The sequence below is a fragment of the Felis catus genome, chromosome C2 (assembly GCF_018350175.1).
Source record: "Felis catus isolate Fca126 chromosome C2, F.catus_Fca126_mat1.0, whole genome shotgun sequence".
Classification (NCBI taxonomy): Eukaryota; Metazoa; Chordata; class Mammalia; order Carnivora; family Felidae; genus Felis; species Felis catus.
In genome coordinates this window covers 133,353,789-133,376,403 of record NC_058376.1, presented here as the reverse complement: position 1 = coordinate 133,376,403, position 22,615 = coordinate 133,353,789, and the positions used below count along the sequence as shown (strand labels likewise).

General features: G+C 44.3%; 1 protein-coding gene across 4 annotated transcripts in view; it reads left to right on the top strand.

Moving 5' to 3' along the window:
* RFTN1 (raftlin, lipid raft linker 1) overlaps nucleotides 1-22,615 on the top strand; it is a 207,836-nt gene that overhangs the window by 95,229 nt on the left and 89,992 nt on the right. For all 4 annotated transcript variants that reach the window (XM_006936444.5, XM_045037651.1, XM_006936442.4 and 1 more), the window contains one exon: nucleotides 13,856-13,964. In XM_006936444.5, the coding sequence (XP_006936506.2) occupies nucleotides 13,856-13,964 (109 nt within the window). The remainder of the gene's footprint in view (nucleotides 1-13,855; nucleotides 13,965-22,615) is intronic.

Here is a 22,615-nt window from a genome sequence, read left to right as displayed (position 1 = left end):
CAGAGGAGCCAGGATTCACATCAGAATCAGTCTACTACTAGCGCTGCTCCTCCTCAGGTTTTTAACCGTTAGGGTTAGGGGTAAGGTAAGATTTCTCAGCCTTTATAGTGTCTCAACTGTTGACAGTTTGGGCTGCAACCATCCTGTGCATTGTAGGCTATTTAGCAGTATCCGTGGCCTCTACCCACTAGGTGCCAGGAGCAATCACCAGCACCTCTACCCCCAGCCCTGCAGTTAATGACAGAATGTCTCCAGACATTACCGATGTCCTCAGACAGGCAAAACTACCCCCGGTTGAGAACCACCGGGTTAGTGTTAGAGCGTGAGGCAGGAAGTAGGAAGTCCACCTCTATTGTCTTCCGGACAGCTACCTTTTTCAACAGCATTTATTGCATTTACCTATATTTACGTTGGAATGAAGCGGCACCTTTAATGTAGTTTGAACATACCCTGGTTCGTTCCTGATTCTTTAGTTTCCGTGATCTCTTTATTGGTTTTTGTGCCATGCCATGCCATGCCATTTTGATTACAATCTGTCTGTAATGTATATTAATATTTATTAAGGCACTCTTCTTCTTTTCCAGAATCTTAGTAGCTTTTGCATGTTGATTTTTCCGTATCAAGTCTAAAGTTATTTTCTCCAGCTCCCAGAGAATCCTTTTGAAATTGTAATTACATTTACATAATAATTTGAGGAGAGTTTCCACCATGTGTTTTGAAGAACGTAGAGTTCACTGTTATTGTTGGAAGTAAATTTTTATGTTAGAGCTTTGTGATAATTCTGAAACTTCTATGCACTATCTAAACCAGTATGACCAAAGTAGGGAACGTGCCCATGTTGAAGGAGTACTGAGGCTTCTGAGTATATTTATTTATGTTGAAAAATTAGGAGAGAAATGATGTGTTACTAATATTGAACATTCGGGTTGGAGGTGGTACCCTGACTGGGTACTGATGTCAGAGACCGCCTGTCTGCATGAAGCAGGAGGGGTCCTGAGGAAGGCCGGGTTAAGAAGAAGGCTTCATTTGAAAACTCAATGAAGTGGTTTTGTGGATTATTTTTTGTGGATTATTTTAACTAATTAGCCCTCGTGAAATGTACACATGGCTTAAAAAATTCCTATAACGCGATCGCAGATTGAGGAAAATACCAGGAACGTAAATGTAAAATACTTCTCTCTCTCCTTCTCTCTGTCTTTGTCTCTCCTTTGTCCCTGTCTGTCTCTCTCTCTTTCTCACATACACACACTCACACCCACACACAGAGAAATGGCCACACTGACCCATCTCTCACTGTTTGTAAGAGCTTTCTTAGTGAGATTAAAAAAAAAAAAAAATCAATGCCCACCTATTCAGATCTGAGAGAAGATAGCCAAAGAAATTTGGAATCATCAAGAAGGCATCTTGAAATATAGGTTTACTTCCACTATTGTTAACCATGAATCTCATTTCAAGTGTATATTAAGTCTTGAAATATCAGCTATTCATAATATGAACTTACTGTGATTATAATTTTAAAATATTGTTCATTTCATTTGCTTCTCATCTCTTGAAACTTGTTTTGTAGGTATTGTTTTATAACATATGTAAGATGCTGGTATGGTAGTAGGCAGGAGTTTTGACTGACCTAGTTACGTGATCCAAAAATTTGGAGACCACTGGCTCATGGAACTTCTGGGTCACTCGGATGGTTCCCAAAGCAGTTAGAGTTTTGCTACTCAAAGTGTAGTCCCAGTACCAGCAGTATTGGCATCACCTGGGAGCTCCTTGGAAATGCAGGTTCCCAGGCCCCATCCAGACCTGCTAAATGGGAATCTTCATTTTTTTTAATGTTTTTATTTATTTTTGAGAAAGAGAGAGAGAATGGGGGGGGGGGGCGGGCTGCAGAGAGAGATGGAGACACAGAATCCGAATTGGGCTCCAAGCTCTGAGCTGTCAGCACAGAACCCAACACGGGATTCCAACTCACAAGATCGTGACCTGAACCGAAGTCGGACGCTCAACCCATTGAGTCACCCAGGCGCCCCTGAAAGTCTTCATTTTAACAGGATCCCCGGGGGGAGCTGTTTTCACATTAAAGTTTGAGAACAGAGTTAAGCTGTGCTTTCCTATTAGGTAGCTACTAGCCACATGTAGTGATGTAAATGTAAATTCATTAAAGTTAAATAAAATGAAAAACTCAGTTCCTTGGGTGCACTAGCCACATTTTAGGGGCTTGGTTGCAATATGTGGCTAGTGGCTACTATATTGGACAGTGCAGATATAGGACATTTCCATCATCTAATTCAGTTTGAGGGTGTAGATGGGAAGAAAAGAAGGAAACAATAAACAGACTTTAACATGGAAAATGTGCATTAAATGTAGACAAGAAGAGACTTCTTGTCACTCAACTGGACATGGCCCATGAGAGAGTCGTGGAAAGCATTCAGATATTACTGTTAGTTTGATTTGCAGCTAATGTGACTTTTCTGAACTAGTAATATCAGGCAGACTTGTTTTTATTCAGTGTTACATTTGTGATAAAATATTATTTGTGCATTAATACTGATATTAGTCCTTTCCACAACTTTCAGTGTAAATGAGGAGCCTTACTAAGGACCCCAGAGAAAGCAGGACCCTGCCCCAGATCCCATTCCTTGTGGTTCTTTTCTTTTCTGTAGCCCAGCCTGGCAGGGATTGAAATTCTTTCACAGCTACATTATACAGGGACCAATGGGGTAAAGGCTGTTTGTTTTCCTGTTGCTTTCAAGATTAATGGTGAACTCCTTGGGTTGCGCAGTCACCGATGGTTTATCTACCAGAGAGCTGGCTCTGACTGTAAACAGTGAGACGGGATGTGGCAAGATTTCTTAGAATAAACAGCAGTACTGAATAGTGAGATGCCCACAGTGACTTGCACGCACTTGGCAGTGCACAGCTCCCTTGGAGAGCGTGTGGTTAGGGTATCATTTGCACGCCCCCCCCCCATCATTTCCGGAATGTTCCCGGTGATACCAAACCCTTATCGACAGAAGTGGTGAATGTCTGTTGGTGAAAGAGGAAGATGAAATTAGAAGAAAAGGCAGTGACCCATCTATGAGTTCATTCTTCTCTTTCTTTCTACTTCCTGTTTCAGAACTCCCCTGATAGATTACATAGGTAGGTACTTTATTTAAAGATTTGCTAGGATTTGTTTATTTCCCCCATCCCAAGCATTTCTTAAGCTTCACTATTAGGGGAAATTTTGACTCCAGTAGCTTCGTATTTTATTTTGGTAGATTTGATTTATTTTGCAAGGGGGAGGAGTCATAAAATAATCATATATCTTTTCCCCCATTGTTCTGTGAGCATCTCTGGGAAGCAGCATCTGTTCCCCTCCTCTTCACCCCAACTACCACTGGTTGCAGAGATCAGGGAATACCTAAAATCTCTCTCCCACCCATCCACTCCCTCTGCAAAATCTTAGCTCAGTTCATTACTGCTCTTCTAAAATATTCTTCCCTTCTTTGTCCATCACACACAATGCCACCTGCTTAATCTTCTTAAAGTCTGTATTTTACTATCTTCTCTTATCTAAGACCATCCATGACTTGCCTTTCCCTTGAAATGAAGTCTAGCCCCCTCCTGCAGCAACACACCCCATCCTTTCTTTCCAACCACGGTTCTCACTTTTCTGCTGCCTACTGCAGACATGGCTCGAGTCCTTCCTAACAGCAGATTCATTCACCTGTTTGCTGGGGTCCTGTTTACTGGGCCCGCTGATTCCAATAGGCAGCCCTCACCTTCAAGCACCTTTTACCAAACTGACCTATTTATTATTTCCACCATGTAACTCATGCTTTTTTCCATCAATATCCTTACTAATTTCTGTTCTCAGTGCCTGGAATAGCCTTTCATCCATTGTTCCACGACTAATTTCATACAGCTTCAGACTCCCCTGACAGAGTTCTTATTATTTACTTATTTATTTAACGCTTATTTATTTATTTTGAGAGAGAGAGCATAAGCAGGGGAGAGGCAAAGAGAGAAGGGGAGACAGAGAGTCTGAAGCAGGCTCTGTGCCGTCAGCAAAGAACCTGATGCAGGGCTTGAACTCACTAACTGTGAGATCATGACCTGAGCTGAAATCAAGAGTTGGACGCTCAGCTGGCTGAGGCACCCAGGCATCCCATGACTTCTTGCTTTTTAAAAAATTTCTTATTTCCTGATCCCTGACTCTGAAAGTGACTGAACTCCCATAGCACTTACGTTGTTATGTGGTTTGCATATAGTAAACAGCAGTATTGGGTAGTTAGATGCCCATAGACTGTAGGTTTCTTGAAGCAGGATCTAATTTAGTGCCTTACATGGGGTCTGTGGTCAAGAAGGTGATGAACAGATAAATGAATAATACATAGATCTTTTTATTGTCATTAGTTTTGCATTAGCTAATGAAACTAGAAAAAGCCTTTTTTTTTCTTTCCTTGACAAATCTTCAGATCTGTAGTTCATTTCCCTCTCTACCACTACTTAAAAAAAAAAAAAAGTCATTCTGATTATTCTACTTGAACTTGGTATTGCCTTGGGGGAAATATCTTAAAAATCCTTCCTGTTTCCCAGACATAGAGAATTTGTTTCTGTCAACTGACATTTAGTAATTTTTTTCTAGTTGGAGAAGTGCCTAGTAGTCTAAATTTGAGATTATCACCATTTCGTTCTGATTATTCCTAAATGAAGCAAAAATAGTTCTAGTGATGAACTGCACATTCTCTCTCCTTTCTTTCCATAACTCAAGTTCAGTCTGTGCTTAATATCCTGGGAAAAGGAGATAGTGTTTAAACGCATGGTCTTTGAAGTTATCTAAGGGATTTAAGAGTTGAAGTGAGATCTGTTACGTGTTTATTATTGAAAAGTAGTGTGTATGGGGGTTCCTGGGTGGCTTGGTAGTTGAGCATCCAACTCTTGATCTTAGCTCAGGTCTTGATCTCAGGGTCACAAGTTCAAGCCCCATGTTGGACTCTGTGCTGGGGTTGAAGCCTACTTAAAAAAATAATAATAAAAAGGTAAAAGTAGTGTGTATGGTAATTTTTATTCACATGTTTATTTTTATAACAGTTTTTTGACTGTTTCAGATCTGCTCATGAAACCAAATGGGTATTTAATTAACTGCTTGGCACTTTGTCAGTATAATTTGAAGACTAGCCCTTTTGTCTACATTAATTTTGAGTATTTAAAGTACTCATAGACCTGGTCTTTTTCTTTACTTGCAAACATGTTTGTTTAATGGCTTAGCAAAAGGTTATGTCCCAGCCACTGTGGAGCTAACAGGGGCTGTGTGAATGCACTGACCAAGATCATGATGGTTTAGCCAGCATCATGGAAGGGAAGAATCTGTTAAGTCATTACAAGGAATGAAGTATCTGAATTGGGTATATGGGTTGGTTATTCTGATTATGATATAGGTAGATAATCTGCTCACTCTTATCTCTTCCCTGGCATTCAGCTCTCTGTGACTCAAATGGGAAGTTGTCTATGTAACTGAGAGGCTAGAGGCTGGTGGTCAAGAGGTCAAATTCAATCCCAAGATGTTGGCCAGCATAACATTAAAAAATATTGACAGTTATGGCTGATATAAAAACATGATTTAATGACTTCTTTAAAAAAAGAAAACAAAACTAGAAGTTTTGGCAGCCCTGGTCTGGAATCTCTAGTGATGGCTGGGATGTAAACTGCCCAGGTTACCATGGTTTCCACTATTCCCACTGTCTCCCCAATACCGTAGTGACACAGCACTCGCCTATTTAATGTCACTCCAGCACTGTGACTTCTCTCATGGGGGAGACAAGTTTTCTGCAACCACATCGCCCTCAGAAATGGCATTGTGAGAGGCGCCTGGGTTGGCTCAGTCAGTTAAGTGTCTGACTCTTGATTTCAGCTCAGATCGTGATCTCCTGATTTGTGAGTTCAAAGTCCTGCATCGGGCTCTGCACCGACAGTTGAAGATCCTGCTTGGAATCCTCTCTCTCCCTCTCTCTCTGCCCCTGCCCCGCCCACTCTCTCTGTCTCTCAAAAATAAATGAACTTAAGAAAAATTTATTTTTAAAGAAGAAAAAGAAAAAAAAAAAAGAAATGTCATTGTGAGAGGACATCCAGTAGAATTCTGTGTCTGAATGAAAAGCAGAGAGAGCCTTGGTGGACATAAAGACCATTCCTATATCTTTTATATGAGAACAAAGTGTCTAGATTATGTGTTTTTAGTCAAAAATATCCTCTTCCACTCATTACCTGTGGGCCTTTAAGTTTGTATCCCTGATTTGACCTTCTGATCCCCTGGCTGCCTGGGGAGTGACTGCACAACCCTGGGCAGATGTGATCGTTGTAACAAGCACAGCTCTGATCTGCGCAGTTTTTCTTATAGTTGATGTTTGCATGTAATGAAGTCAACACGACTCAGAGTAGGTGGTCTTTTCTTACGGTCCTAAACAACTCTGACATCTGTGGCCAGTTGTGCTGACGTCTGAGGTACTTCAGCATAGGGGCTCTTTGCTCTCCTGCCCTACAATTAGGAAAGGTTTGCGCACAAGTGCTCAGCATCTAAGTCTGCTCTTATGTGTTTGTTGTGCAAGCGTTTATTTAAAATTTTCTACTCACTTTTGGCCCACATCCCATTTATAAGGTGTCAAACAAGTGAGGGCTGTTTGGGATGATGAGAAAGTTCTGGAAATGGATAGTGGTGATGGTCACCTGACATTGTGAATGTACTTAATGACACTGAAAGTACACGTAGAAATGGTTACAGTGGTAAATGTTATGTATACATTAGCCACAATAAAAAAAAGAAGCAGTGAGGGGGGCAAGAAGCTGGATATACTTTTTGAGTTTTTCTGACCAAAAGAGGCATAGAGAAAAGTCCTCATTCTTCTTTTACATTTCCTTAATCTCTGGTCTTTTTTTTTGGAAGGTTTGTTTTTCTCCGGAGTCTACATTATTGGTCTCTGCAAGTCATTCATTCTGTGTTTTCTCTTTCCACGGGCTTGTTCAGTTATTGCCCAGGGAAGATCTCTAGGAAAGTGGCAGATACAACATACCCAGCCTGGGTGGTGGTTCTTCACTCTGACTGACATTAGAATCACCTGGGAGTTTCCAAAGTCTCCTTGCCCAAGTCATACCCAAAACCAATTAATCCGAATTTATGAGAGCTCCCCAAGTGCTTCCAGTGTTGAATGCAGCCAGGGCTGAGGTTGCCTGCGCTGTAGGAAACCCCGTCTGATTAAAAGAGCCCATTCCAGTGCCTGAAGTCAGGGCACGTCAAAGGCCATTTTCCTTTTCTTCTCCATACCCAGTTGTTTCAGACATTGCCTTCATATGATTTGAAGGACCTCCGATATGAGAAGTAGGGTCAGGCAGCGGTGTAGGTTTAGTGTAGAGATGCTGACCCAGAGAATCAATATTAAAGAGTCAAAACAGGAAACACAAATACCCAAAAGTATGGAACGGCTTTTTTTCTCTTTATAAAAATAAATTTTATTTTAGAATCATTTTATATTTAACAGCAAAATTGCAAAGAAATCACAAATAATTCCCTTATACCCTTCATCAGGTTTCCCTAAGTGTTACTATCTTACATTACCATGGTGCATGTGTCAAAGCTGAGAAATTGATGCTGGTACATTACTGTTAACTAAAATGTGGATTTTATTTGGATTTCATCAGTTTTTCTATTCATGTTCTCTTTTAGTTATGGGACCCAGCCAGTTGTCATGTTTTGATGGCTTTTTAAAACTTTGCTGGGCTGTGAAGTCTTAGCTACTTCTCCAGTGTCCTGAGCAGTCAAGGACCTCCATGTGTATGTGCCTTGTTACCACTATGTTGCTACACTAAGAATTTGAATGCATTTTGTCTTATGTATTCTTGGCTTTTAGGGCATCACATCTCTGCCCAGTAGTATCCCTTTTATCCCTCTTCCTTTCAGAAAATCCCTTTGGAATGGAAATAACCCCCCCCCCCACCAACTCTCCAATGCTGCATACAAGTGGGGGCCTCAAGATGTGACAGGGTTAGAGGTTTTTTCAGTTAATTTTTCCCCAGGAAGTTTTTGAGAAATGACCTAACAGCATGAAGATGTTTTTATTTTTTTAAGGGACCAAACTGTTCAGGACCGAAGTCAATGGATTCATTTGATAATCAATGCATTTTAATCACATATTAAATGTAAACAGATTTCTTTGCACTTTTTCCGTAGGATGGATTAAATCCTATTTCCCTTTGGGGATTTCAAGACTACTGGTAAATTGAAGAGAAGATTGTGCGTTTGTTAATTGAAGCAGATGACAGGGTGGCCCATACCTTGCTCCTTGACATGCTTCCCTGGTTTGACTTTCAGGACAGATAGCATAGTCTCTTGGTTTTCTTCCTTCCTCCCTGGTTTCTCCTTCTTCTCCTTTGGGTTTTCTTCTCTTTTCTCCCAATGTCTTCAATGATGGAGGGTCCCAAGATTTAGTCTTTGACTATTCTTTCTCTATGTTAATTGAAATCTCAGCTGGTCTTGTGCTTTAAATACCATCTGAAAGCTGATGACTCTCATATTTATATCTCCAGCCCCTCTCCTGAAATCCAGACTGGAATATGTATTAAATTGTCGACCAGACATCTCTACTTAGATGTCTGCTGCATAAGGCAAATTCAGAACGTCTGGAACTCAATTATTGACCTTCCCCCAAACCTGTGCCACCCACAACCTTCCCCATGACAGCTGTAGCAATTTCTCCCGTCTCCCAGTTACTGGGACAAAAATTGTCAGTCATCCTCATCTGCTTTCTTCCCTCAACACTCCACAAGAAAGTCCTGAAAGTTCCGCCTTGAAAATATATTCAGAATCCAGCCTTTGTGACTGTTGCTATACTGCTAACAACCCACATTGAGCCACCATCATCTCCCCACTGGGCCACTGAGTTAGTCTCTCTTAGCTGCCTCCAATCAATTGGATCATGTTACTTCTCTGTTCAACACTCTCCAAGGGCTTCCCCTCTTTCTGTGTAAAAACTACTGTCTTCACTGTGGCCTCTACGGTCTACATTACCTCACTCCCCATTGGCTCTCTGGCTTGTCTTCTTTCTCTTCCTCCTCTGCCCTTCATTCACTGGCCTCCAGCCACAGGGCCTCTGTGTTATCTCACCTCAGGGCCTTTACACTGGCTATTCCCTCTACCTGGAGGCTCTTACCCTAGATATCGGCATGGCCAACTCCCTCACTTCCCATAGATCTTTATTCTAAATGTCACTTCTCGGTGAGGACACCCAGACCACCCTCATTAAAATTGCAGCTTTCCCACATCCTCCTGATTCTCTTCATCTTGCTGTTTCTTTTTTCTTCTAAACTACTGCTGAACATACTCTTTTATGTGCTCATGTATACTTATTGTTTTTGGCCTGTCCCTCTCCACTAGACTGTAAGCTCCACGAGGGCAGAGATTTTTGTCTCTTCTGTTGTCTCTATTGATATATGCTTAAGAATAATGTCTTAAGCACATGGTAGTTACAGTCAGTTTTTATTGAATGAATAATTCTGAACTGTGAAGGGTGTTTGGAAAGTTAACGCAATTACAGATGATAGTCGCTAAATCAGCAATGGCTAATGTTTGCTGAGCCCAGACCTCCCGCCATGGCCTGTAGTAAGGGCTTTATAGGCTTTTGTCTTATTTAATCCTTACAGTGATGTTAAGAGACAGTTATTCATAATATTTCCACTTAACAGTGAAAGAAACTGAGACACAGAGAGTTTAAATAAATTGTCCATAATTGTAAATGGCCCATTTCTAGTTTGCTTTAGCACCTGTAGCCTGTAACCAGTAAGTCTGGAGGAAATTATGGAATGGATATTGGAGGGAGAGGGGGAAGCATATTTCCTTGTTAACAGTGCTCTTGTCAGAGTGCTCACATTTAATTTCAGAGTATGCGGTGTTAATTTCCAGATGAGGGAGGCTTTAGTTTGTAGTTAATGCCACATCTCCAAAAATGCAGTCTGTGTTCTTCCTTTTTCTTATTGTTTAAACCCAGGTCTCTGTCCTTTCCAGAACTAGAAGCCATTTAAGCCTCAGTGCGGGGGAAGTTTGGTTCCAGGTTTCTTGTTTCCTTTTCCAGAATGGCCTTTGGGGAAAGATAAATGGTGTTCCCCCTCCTGTGAGGGCAAATATCTCCTCAGCTGAGAGTTTCATGTTAATGCTTCTTCCTTAGGAACTTTACTGACTGCAGAATACTGTTCCCTCCTGATGTGATCCCTTGGAGGGCCACGCCCAGGCCCCTGCAGCCACTAATGGCAGGTGTCTGCTTCTCTCTCCCAGGGTAGTCCTTGTCCTCAGAGATGTGGAACACTCGTCACCTGTCAGTGGCCACTCTCAGGCTGCTGTCAGCTGTCTGACTAGATCTTGTGGGCCTGGGCCTGGACCTGGACCTACTCATCAGTGGGAAGCCTGTTCTGAGCATGAAGTTATAATATCTTCCTACTCAGCATCTGTATTATTTTTCTATGCTCTGTAATGAATTGCCACAAATTTGATGGCTCGGAACAACATGCATTCATTATCTCACAGATTCTGTAGCGTATTTAGGTTCTTTGCATCAGGTCTCATCCAGCTGCTGTATAGGTGCTGTCAGGGGCTGTGATCTCAACAGAGGTTCAACTGGGGAAAGATCTGTTTCCACTGCTTCCCTTAGGTTCTTGGCAGAATTCATCTCCTTGCAGTCATAGAACTGACATCCCTGTTTCTTGCCAACTGTTATCCAGGGGCTGCCCACAGTTCCTTGCTATATGGCCCTTTCATAACATGGCAGCTTACTTTTTCAAAGCCAGCAAGAGGAACATATAGCTCCAGTCTGTTGAAATGGAATCTTATAGCATACTGTAATCACAGGAGTGATACCCCATCCTCTTTGCCATATTGTGACGGTTAGAAGCAAGGTTTAGTACCTGCCCTCACTCAAAGGGAGGGTTTTACAAAGGCATGAACACCAGCAGGTGGAGGTGATTGGGAGGAAGGGGTCACCTTAGCATGTGTTCACCAGAGCAACCATATTTAATGTGGTTAAATTGTGGAGGTAATCCCTGAAGCCAGGGAAGACCTATTAGTTGCTCTTCTATTCCCTCAGCAGATGTTGGATTCGCTTTGCCAAGACTGTAGGTCAGGATGTGATTTTTCATGTGGCATCTAGAAAATTTGTAATAATGCCTATTTTTGTTGATTTTTTGTGCTCCTTTCAGTTCAGATGTAACTGAGTCAATTATCTGATGAAATGAACCAGAGATGCCTCCCTTCTTATAGTACTTCTTGTTATAGAACCAAAGATGGTAGCTCTGAGGTCCTCTACTAAAGGTTATTCCTTATTAACCTGGGCTGTTGAGCTGCTGAAAGACAGACTCATCTTCCCTCTGTTCATCTTATGAGTGTTTTACTGAGTAGATACAATGTCGACTTACTTAAAATGATTCCTGTTTTTCAGCCTACTCATTTAAAATCTCAGTGTGTGTGTGTGTGTGTGTGTGTGTGTGTGTGTGTGTGTGTTTATGTTTTTTTTTATTTTATTTTTGACAGAGAGACAGAGTGTGAGCGGGGAAGGGGCAGAGAGAGAGGGAGACACAGAATCTGAAGCAGGCTCCAGGCTCTGAGCTGTCAGCACAGAGCCCAACACGGGGCTCGAACCCACAAACCATGAGATCATGACCTGAGCCAAAGTCGGCCGCTTAACCAACTGAGTCACCCGGGCGCCCCTTCCAGTGGGTGTTTATAAATAACCTCACACAGTCTGACCTTTGTCTTCATATGACAGAGCAGCTGGGATTTCACATGTTAGAACACTGTCTTCCCACGCCTGTCTTTGTTGTTGGAGACCCCACGATACGCATGACAGGATGTCATGACCACGTCTTCTCTTTCAAAAGTCTGAAGTATTCTGCTTTAGTTCCTCTCAATAGGTCTTTTGTTTGGGGGGGGGGATAGAGGATGAGAATGTGGGGGGGAAATGAGAACATGATTCCAGTCTCTGATGAAGTTATAAAGCAGGAAGACTGGAGCGCAGAATCGGTTTCTTTTTTGGAGTTCGTTTATTCCAGTTTGACCAGTAGGAATCAGTTTATTCTTTCACATTTCAAAAGTATGTGCCTCAGTCCCTACGCCTGAAAGGATATGTTAGAAGGAAAAATAAAATCAAGATATGCTATTGACCTTTGGTTACCCAATGATAATTGCACACCTGGGAAAAACCAAATCCTCTTTAAAAATTTTTCACTTTTGAATTCCATGTAAATCATACCCAGATGGTTAATGGTAGCACATAAATTGCTTTTCATGATATATAAGAATCTTAGAAATCATTTTTTAAAATATAGCAAATATGCATTCAGAAACCATTGATTTGGTAGGATATATGTGTATTCAGAGTTCTGTATGAAAGTGCCCACTTTAAGAATTTTCTGGCCATCCCTGCTCTCACAGAGGCTGGCATGGGCCCCTCTTAGGTAGAGCTCCTCGTAAGTGGGCCGGGAGAGCCCTGCTCACCCCTCGGCCAGTGGGGAGTGACTGTGCGTGTGCTGTAAGCCCTTGGACAGAGTCCAGCGCCCTGGTCCCTAAGTCCTGATCCCCATGACCAGCCACCCGGAGAGAGAGCAGACACGCCCCGCTGACACTTAACTGCAGTCCATTTCTTCTTGCCTTATCCCTGGCTGGGTGGGCCAAGGAATCACCTTCAATTTCTGATGATCACGTGGCTTTCAGGAGTTCCTCAGGCCCCCATACAAGAGCTCCTTATAGGAGTTCTTCAAAGGCATGGTGTGGAGTGGTAGAATTTCCTTCTGGTATCACTTGCTGCTGGTTCTCCTGAGTGTTGCATGATGTACATGATGTGCACAGTTACATGTGGGAAGGACAGAAGCGGCCACACCACCTGGGTGGGGAAATGACAGGGCCATGCTGGATGCCTCTGCACCGACCAGAAGACCGAAATTGTTTGCCACAAACAACCCTTTATATCCACTCTTTCCCCAGGACTTTAGTTGCCATATATCTCGATAGATAGATAGATATAATTTTTTTAATGTTTATTTTTGAGACAGGGACAGAACGTGAGCGGGGGAGGGGAAGAGAGAGAGGGAGACACAGAATCCGAAGCAGGCTCCAAACTCTGAGCTGTCATCACAGAGCCCAATGCAGGGCTCGAACCATGATATCATGACCTGAGCCGAAGTTGGGTGTTTAACCGACTGAGCCACCCAGGCGCCCTGCTTTATATTCTTTCTTTAATGCATCTTCAATTTTGGTAGATTTTGCCAGATTGCCTTCTGTAGGGATTGAACCTTTTAAAAGTTCTTTTAAATTAATTTTAATTTTCCAAGTGCTATAAGAATATACTATCTTCAGAAAAAGTGGAAAAAATTAAAGATACAGCTAAAGTCAATTTCAGTTACCGCCACCAGCCCTAGACCCAGTTCCCCTACAGACAGATCCTCTCCTTCCCCCAGAATTAAATGCTGTTGTTGGTTTGGTGTGCCTTTTTGTCTATGCCTTGGCAGATATAAACCCATGGGAAATAAATATTATGGGAGCGTGTGTGTGTGTGTGTGTGTGTGTGTGTGTGTGTATGTGTGTTGTTTAACACATAAACCATATTGTACTAAAATTCTATAATGTTGTGTTTTACTTAATGCTATGTCTTGGAGGTCTTTCCATGATGTGTATAATTATACATCTATGTATAATTTGAGTTTTTACCATAAATTATTTTTCAGCAGTGCCTTTTTGGTATTTACTTTCAGGAAAGAATTTGGGGTTTTATTAAATACCCAATGATTCATACATAAGTATATTACAAAATCTTAACCTTTGGTTGTTTTTTCCCCCTCTCTTCAGATCTCAGAAAAATGATCTCCACAACGAACGCTACATCTTGGAATTAGATTGCTGTTCCTCCTTAGACCACCTGACGGGCCAAAAGCTCATCCCGGAGTTCATTAAGAAGGTGAGCCCTGTGGTCAGGAGACAGTTGAACAGTTGTGCAGCGCGAGCCGACCGGGGGCTGGCCAAGGGCAGTTCAGCCACACCGCACAGGCCAGGGTAGCAGCCAGTGCCTCCTCACACCTGGGCCTTCGGGCGGCCCCACAGGGGTGCAGCACCCCCTACCCCCTGCGCCCCCCCACACACACATAGCTCGGGCTGACGATGACTCTGAAACAAGATGGCTTCCCCCCTTCCCAGTCTGGCGAGACCTTGGACCTTGTCTTTTAAGGCTGGAGCAGCATTCACAGCGAACAGGCCTGTGGGCCCACTGCTGAGACTCCTGCCAAACCCTCAGGGTGGTGGGCCACTCCCCACCGCCAGCCCGGATCCCACCTTCCACTTGTCCTGTGGGGCCTCATTGCTGCGAGCCGCCTTTCTTTCCTAGTGTGGGAGCAGCCCAGAGCCCCGTGACCACTGGCATATGCAGTTACACAAGGGAAAATTGCCTACTTGCAGGGGAGTCCTTCTCTGCCCAGAAATGTGTCTGGTTTTGAATTTCTCATCATGCCACACGAGGTTCCCTGCCTAATTGCAGGGTTCACTTGAGTTTCAGTAGGACATTCACTGCAGAAGGAATGTCCTTGCCCGGACTGGGGCTAAGTTCACTCCTTAGTGCTTACCTTGTTCTCTCTCGCCCAGTCTCCCACAACAACTGACAATTCCCCATCCTGGAGAGGTGATTATGGCTTGTTTGGGACCTCATCTGTCAGCTAATGAATTCATTAATAAATAGTGTTGACCGTCGACTTTGGACCAGAAATACCGCATGCCTGCTTGGTGCTGGGACATGGAGAACAGCCGTGGTCCCCGCTCTCAGGCCCTCAGGTCCTCACACCTGTAAGGTGGACCCCGGAGGAGAGTGATGAGCGTTACCAGCAGGGAAGCAGCAGACACCGTGTGGGGTGGGTATCAGTGGGGGTGGGGGGGGATCTCACGCTAAGACAGAGAGGATGAGGAGTTACCTGGTGATGGGGCTGCACGGGGAAGGTCGGGGACTCCTCCAAACAGAGCGAGCAGCGTGTGTGAGGGCCCGGTGCAGGAGCAAGTGAGGGGAGTGAAGAGATCAGAGGAGCTTTGGGGAAGAAAAAGAGTGCCAGGGGTGAGAGCAGGGCCAGGACTCTGCTGTAAACGCAATGGAGGCTGCTCAGAGGATTTTTGCAAAAGAGTGAAATAATCAGATTGTCCCTTTAAACACCCAGTGACCCTTTCGCTGTTGTTTCCTTCCTGCCTCCCTCCCTTCAACATTGATTGAGTGTTCAGGCTCAACGAGGCCTTAGGAATAACCCCTCATGTATGGTGGCCAAGACCTGGAGACTGGGAGTCAGATGACCTCGTAGGTCAAAATTTCTGATAATTTTACTAGAACGATGCAGACTCTTCTCTGATGGAATTCAGGTCATTACTTAAGAAATGGAGGGATGAGGTGCCTGGTGACACTGTCGGTTAAGCCACCAACTCTTGATTACAGCTCAGGTCATGATCTTACAGTTTGTGGGATTGAGCCCCACATAGGGCTCAGCACAGAGCACAGAGCCTGCTTGGGATTGTCTCTCCCCCTTCTCTCTCTGCCCCTCCCCTGTTTGCACTCTCTCTCTCCCTCTCTCTCTCTCAGGAAAAAAAAAAAAAAAGAAATGGGGAGACAGGCAATTTTTGTTTGCATGTGCATAAGCCTGACAACATGAGTTTTTGTGTAACTTATGTAGATGCCTGTACACATAGGGCCCTGTTTCCTGGATCGATGCAGACAAAATGTTCTAATAAACTTGAGTAGGGACACGCTAGAGGTGGAACTTACCCCATGATCTGAGTACTGGGGAAAAACTGTTCTAGAAATAGGCTTGTAATCAAGACTCGGATACTTGGAATGTCTGTAGGTAATTGGGTAAGATGAGGACGTGAGTCTCTGTCCATACTTTCACATTTGCTCTTTTAAAAACATATGATTTGGGGGGGTGCCTGAGTGGCTCAGTCAGTTAAACATCTGACGTCTGCCAAGGTCATGATCTCATGATCCGTGAGTTCAAGCCCTGCATCGGGCTGCGTGCTGACAGCTCAGAGCCTGGAGCCTGCTTTGGATTCTGTCTCCCTCTCTCTCTGTCCCTCCCCCGCTTGCACCCTGTCTCTCTCTCTCTCTCTCTCTCTCTCTCTCTCTCTCTCTCAAAAATAAACATTAAAAAATTTTTAAAAAAATAATGAAAAAACATACGATTTGGGACTTTTGTCTTAACCAAGCCAGATCATTGCATGACTGTTACATTGTGCCAATATCAGGTCTTAAAGAGACAGCAGCCTGATTAGTGAGCTCTCAGATACTGGTGTGTGTAGTGTTTGGAGTGTAGGTAGACATCTGTCTATCTGTGTGTGTGTGTGTGTGTGTGTGTGTGTGTGTGTGTGTGTACGTACATGCATGCATGCGTATCAGTATCTGATGGTTCGTTTCATAGTAAATCATTGACACCTGCTTATTCTATGTTAATATAAGAATTATGTTTTTAACATTTTGAATATTATATACTTTAAAAAGCCCACCATGCCATCCTGCTCCTGCCATACCCCTGGTTTTCAAACAAAAACCATTGGGTCCAGACAGACTAGATAATTTGCACACTAGGGTAGTACTAAGATTCCTCATGTGTATCCCAGAATCTCTCACCTCTGCTCGTCTCTAGAGAGGTGGTTTATGGTCATGGTCAGCAGGTGGAGGTACAGTTTCTGCCAACAACCCAGGGGTGTTGAGATCCTGCCATTTGTCCCTCGCCGTCCAGTGTAGCCGAGAGCTGGACCTGGAAGGATCCAGCATTTCTGGTCATTGGTGCTGGCTGTGGCTGTAGTTTCTAGGCCGATGGCTGTGACACCCGGGAGAAGAGGGACAAAACAATGGTTCTGGGCCTCCTTCCCTCTGTTCCTTTTTTCTGTTGTCGGACAAGATGTCTGGAGAAAACACCACTTCTGTGTGTGAAGAGCAGAGGGGAACTGAATACCCCTCTGTAGGATCAACAGCCTTTCCAGCTGATGGCAAAATTTTACGCATGTGTAAATTTTTCTGTCATCGCGCAGGTAGAAGACCATGGGAGCTTCCTGGGAAGAAATACACTAAAAACCATTTGTGTCTTTTCAGTAAATATTTAATGAATAGCCTGGTCCCTATTTGTATATATAGAGAGTGGTGACACTTGTTAATTGCCATTCACTTAGGCCAAGATGAAGCTGTGTCACTGGCGGCTACAGCTTACAGTCATTACTTTTTATCTGGGTCATTATTTTGTGTGAAATAATGGCTCCTGTTCCTGTGACAAGCAGATCCGTCTTACGATGAGATGGTAATTAACTCATTTTGTCATTGTACCATCATACAGGATAAGCTCATATTCTCTGCCTATTAGAATTAAATTCAAAGTGATTAAATTTTTTTTTCTTAAGAACAATGGCCCAGTATTATTTTTCCACTGAATGTTTTAAATTAGCAGAACTTTTGGATAGAGAACATGGATGGAAGGAGGGAAAGGAGATTTCATTATTTCTCACAAATGGGAAAAATAAAATCATCTGTATCTGTGTCATGTAAAATTAAGCTGAAGGTGCCATAATTCACAGCCCCTCTCCATCATGATTTTCGGCAGAGGGTGAGGGGGAATTCTGTAAAGACGACTCTGTTCCTTTCAGTGTGGTCTAATGATTTCTCTGAGCACTTTGGCTGTTCAAATTAAATCTGGGCTACTGCATTTTGTTTTTCCCCTCTTGTATCCTGCTGTGCTCCATCCAACCGGCCCTTTATGTAAATTATTTATTATGGACCACAGAACATTTAAAAGGCAGATTTATGATCAGACTTGGAGAGACTGTGTGTTCCAAGTCCTAGAACCGAATGCTTCAGGGACAGAGAGTCTCAGGGCTGTCTGAGAACAGAGATGTTGCCTCTGCTGCCTTGAAACAAAGGTCCCACCGCCAGGTACCTCCAGAGCCCGTCTTGTGTGGCTGGTTTGTGGGGCCCCTTGGAATTTCCTGTTCTTCAGAGTTCCCAGAGGATTGTAAAGGAGACAGAATGATGTCAAACAAAGGGCTTACATGTTCATCTTCACATTCCTTTACATTCTTTGGAGCTTCTTGGGAAAGAGCTCCTATGTTTGGAAAACGCTTTGAAGTTTTCCGAGTCATTCTGGGTTGTGCTTCACGGTTAATTTTGGGCAAGAGGCCACACCGGCAGCGGTGTCTCCCTTCTAGACAAGAGGAAACAGCTCCGAGAAGATGAGGACTTTGCCCAGGGGCTGGGACTGTTCGCGGATGCAGCCTGGGCAGGTCTTTCTACAGGAGCGGCCCCAGCGGGAGGCGGTGGGATTTGGGTGGAGCAGGAAGTTTCTGCGGCCGAGTGGGGAAGGTTTTGGAGAGGTGTGGTATAGAATGAGGGCCCCGGAAAGTGAGGGCTGGATGGAGGGGTGAGGCGGATGGCGCTGTTTTTGGTAAAGAGAAGAGCATGGAAAGAAAGTTCAAGGCTGAGAGTCAAGTTCTGTTTAGCTGGGATTTGGGATGAACAAAGGGAAGAGGAAGGCTGTTCTGGGCAGGATTCTTTTGCTTGTGTGAAAACAGAGCCTTCCTCAAGCCAGCTCAGGTGCGGTAAATCAGGGGGGTTTACTACAAAGATGCAGGAATGGCCTGGAGCCCCTGTGACAGAATACAGAAAAGCCCTCCCCCACCCCCACCCCCAAAAAAAGCAGCAGCAGCAGCAGCAGCAGAAGAAGAAGAAGAAGAAGAAGAAGAAGAAGAAAAGGAAAGGAAAAGGTTGGGCTCTCTGGCTATATTATATGCTGCTGGCCCATATTTATGTACCTGTAGGTTTATTTGAATTTTAAATGGGATTTCACTCCACAGAGGGAATCCCTGTGTGTGCCAGGCAGACCCTGTGCTAATAGGCTTTACACACACTATACTCTTAACCCTTATCTCACCCCCTCTGGAGGCTCATCCCTGTTTTATAGGTGGAGAAACTGAGGCACAGAGACGCTGTGCAGTTTGCCCAGAGTTAAAACTGTGAAAGGCGGGACTGAGATTTGAACCCAACCCATCTGACCCAAAGGGTGCATTCCTAACCATTTGGCCATGCTGCCTATTCTGTGTCATCCTCAGGAACGGAGAGGGGGCTGTCCCAGCTGGAGGAGAGATGGCGTGGGAGGCAGACAGGTGGAGCTTTGTCTGGTACATAGAGATAGATTTTAGAACCTCTTGAATGCCTCCCCTCTGTGGAGGTTGGGTCTCTAGGCCTTGCTGCCCATCTGAGAAAGCCACACTCCCTGCCACTCTCCAGGTGAGAGACTTCGGGGCCTTTGCCCTCAGGTACTCAACTCTGGGCTCTGCCCCATAGATTCACTCCCTTTTATGATGGAAGGGTGAGCACTGACCTGCACGAGCTACTCGGACCTACGTTTGTCTTCCACTGGACCACAGAGACCTTAGAATGTAGCAGTGGAGGGGAGGCGAGGCAGACCCCTGCCTTGTCCTGTGGGGAACAGCTCATGGTCAGAAACTCAGTGGCTTAGATTAAGCTAGATGTGTTGCCCTTTCAAAAACCAAATGGTGCGGGGCACCTGGGTAACTCAGTCAGTTAAGCATCTGACTTTGGCTCAGGTCATGATCTCAAGGTTTGTGAGTTCGAGCCCCGCATCAGGCTCTGTACTGACAGCTCAGAGCCTAGAGTCTGCTTCAGATTCTGTCTTCCTTTCTCTCTGCCCCTCCCCTGCTCACGCTCTGTCTGTCTCTCTCTCTCTCAAAAATAAAATAAACATAAAAAAAATTAAAAACCAAATGGTGCTTCTTAACATCTTGACCTAAAGAGAAGAACCCAACAGATCTTTAAAATAGAAATGTCTCCTTTTAATGAAACAGAATATCCCAAATTCCCAGGATTATGAAACTTGGCCATAGTATATAAATGACTCATCATTTGCTTTCTGTCTGATTGCTGAGTATTAGGGCCTCATTTCTACAAGTGCGGTGCAGAGAGTTTAATTTTAATTCGTGCAAGATGCGGATTCAGAATGAAAGAAGAAATATGTTAAAAGGCTTCCCTTACCTACACCCCCACCTACCCCCAAGCCAAGTGAATTGTGACATTTCAAAAAGGTGGATCTGGTGGGCGCTGGGGAGGAGTGGAGGCAAAATGGTGTGTGAATGAGCATATGCCCTCAGAGTGGAAGACAGATTGCTGGGGGTGGGCAGGGAAGAGGCTGGTGGTGGAAGCGAGGCCTTGCTGGAGAATGAGGGCGTCCCGTTTGCCATTGTCTCCAGAACGTAATAAACATTTGTCACGGGAATGAACAAATTAAAAGACGAATGCAGAGGAAAAATCGTTAAGATTGTGTCGTAGAAGGGGAGAGCGAAGTCTGAAATGACACTCCAGTGACTGAAGTGTGAGGTAGGGTCCCTTGTGAGGACGGAGAACACATGGCATGAGGAACTATTTGGGGCCAGAGAGGTAATGAGATTGGGGATGGGCATGTTGGGACTTGGTGGGACACTCAAGGGAACATTCCAGAAGACAGTTGTGATTGTTGGGCTGGAACGCAGGAGGAAGCTAGGAATGGAGCTGTAGTTATCTGAGGGGCAGACTCAGAGGCCCAGAGGGGCCAGGCAGGTAATGACAGTGAGAAGGAAGTTCAGGTAGTCATCTGGATGGCACATGCCCATCTCAAGGGGGCAGCTGCCACTTAGCATCAACTCATTGTTGCCTGGTGGAAATACGAACCCAGTACCACAAGATCTTCTGTTGTATTTTGGTTGGCTAGTTGGTTTTGTCTCATTTAGAGAAGCCGACAATGTTTTTATTTTATTGTGACGTCTCTTGGTTTTTCAATGTAAGCCAATCGATCAGTTTAAAACTGTAAGATCTAGATCAGTGTTTCTCAAATTTTCTGTGCTGAAGGACCAGTTTTTTGTTGTTTGGTTTTAGTTTTTTTCCAGTCCATTAAGAAGTGATACTTAGGTAAAATACAGTAAAAACATGGCGGCAATGTCAAATGGCTAGAAAAGTGTCTACATGCCTGCCCTTGTTTTATGTACCTATCTTGTCATGGACTGTTAACAAAAAGTTGATGGACCAGCAGTGTGCTGAGGACCAACCACACTTTGAGTAGCCACTGTTTGAGGTGGCAACGCCATGGGACAGGATAGAATCATGACCTGAGAACTCACTTGTGCTTGTGGAGGGAAGAGACGAGAATACCATGGCTGGAGCTCTGGAAAGGACCCAGAGAAGGAAAACAAAAGAAAGAAGTTCCATGAAGCAAGAGGAGAAAAGGAAGAACATGATGTTACAGAATCTGAGGGAGGAGAATATTATAAGAGCAGAAAAGAGGTTGAGTTAGAACCCACTGAGTGGGTGGCCCACTGGGTTTGGCCACTGGAGGCTACTGGTAAATCCTGTAAGAGCAGTTTTCAAGAGTGGAGCAGGCAGAGGCCTCCCTCCATGGGTTTAAGAGTAAATAAGTTTGGAAGGAGAGAGAGAGTGGTGGCTAAGACAGGGTACAGGTGGAGGAAGTTTTGGTTGCTCTCAGTAGGAGTTAAAAGCTACCAGTGGAGAGGAGAAAACTAAAGAAAGAGGTGAGTTAAAGGTAGAGGCAGGTCCAGGTGGGGTGAGCCCACAGAGTGGACATCGGCTGCATACAGGGGACTGGATGCCCATTCCTCAGGCTTGGAGAGGAGGTAGGAAGCCACTTATAGGCTTCGATGCTCAGAGTGGAGAGAAAAATGTAGGCCCTCCTGCCTGGAGGCCTCTGTTTTCTTATAAAGTTCCTCTCCTACCCCAGCCTCTCTTGATCTTCTGTCCCCCTGCTATTTTCATTGGCCTGCGACCTTCCTGTTCTGTCCAGGGGACACAGTTGAAGTTAATCTTAGCCTGAGGGGAGGGAAGGGATCATATGTTTGTCTTGATCACTCCCCAAGAAACAAGACAGATTGTTGTAGTTCATTGTCTCTCTGCATGAATCCAAGATCTAGTAGTGTGGGCCAAGATCCATTCATGTTTCTTTGAACAGATCTTTGAGGACCCCTATGTGGTAGTGTCCCGGGATACCTTAGTGAGCCAGTACAGGTAATGCCCCTGGTCGTATGAAGCTTACAGTGTAGCTGAGGACACAGACATGGATGAGATAGTCACATGATGGAAGTAGAGTGACAAAATGGGTATGCGTTCCAGAGCAGAACACTGTGAGCGGCCCTGACCCAGGCTGGCAGTGGAAGGAGGGAATGGTCCATTAAGAAGTGGGGTTTACACTTCGATCTAATGGGTAATCAGGTGAGGGAGAGTCAGGGCTAGTGGTTATTGGAATGGCTTGGACACAGGCTATGAGGTGGGAGGGAGCATGTTTGGTACAAGGAACAAGAAGGAGACCATTGTGATTTGGCGGCAGAGAATGGAGGATGAGTTCTGGGGGTGGCTAGGACTCACACGTAGGCTCAGGATTTGGATCTTATCCCAAATGCAATGGAAAACTATTGGAGGGTTTTAAGGAGGAGCTAAAGAATGATACCAAATGTGCACTTTGGGAAGAGATGTAGAGATTGGATTGGGGGAAGGAGTCAGTGCAGTTAGGACACTGTTGGAGTATCTCTTTATAGACAGAG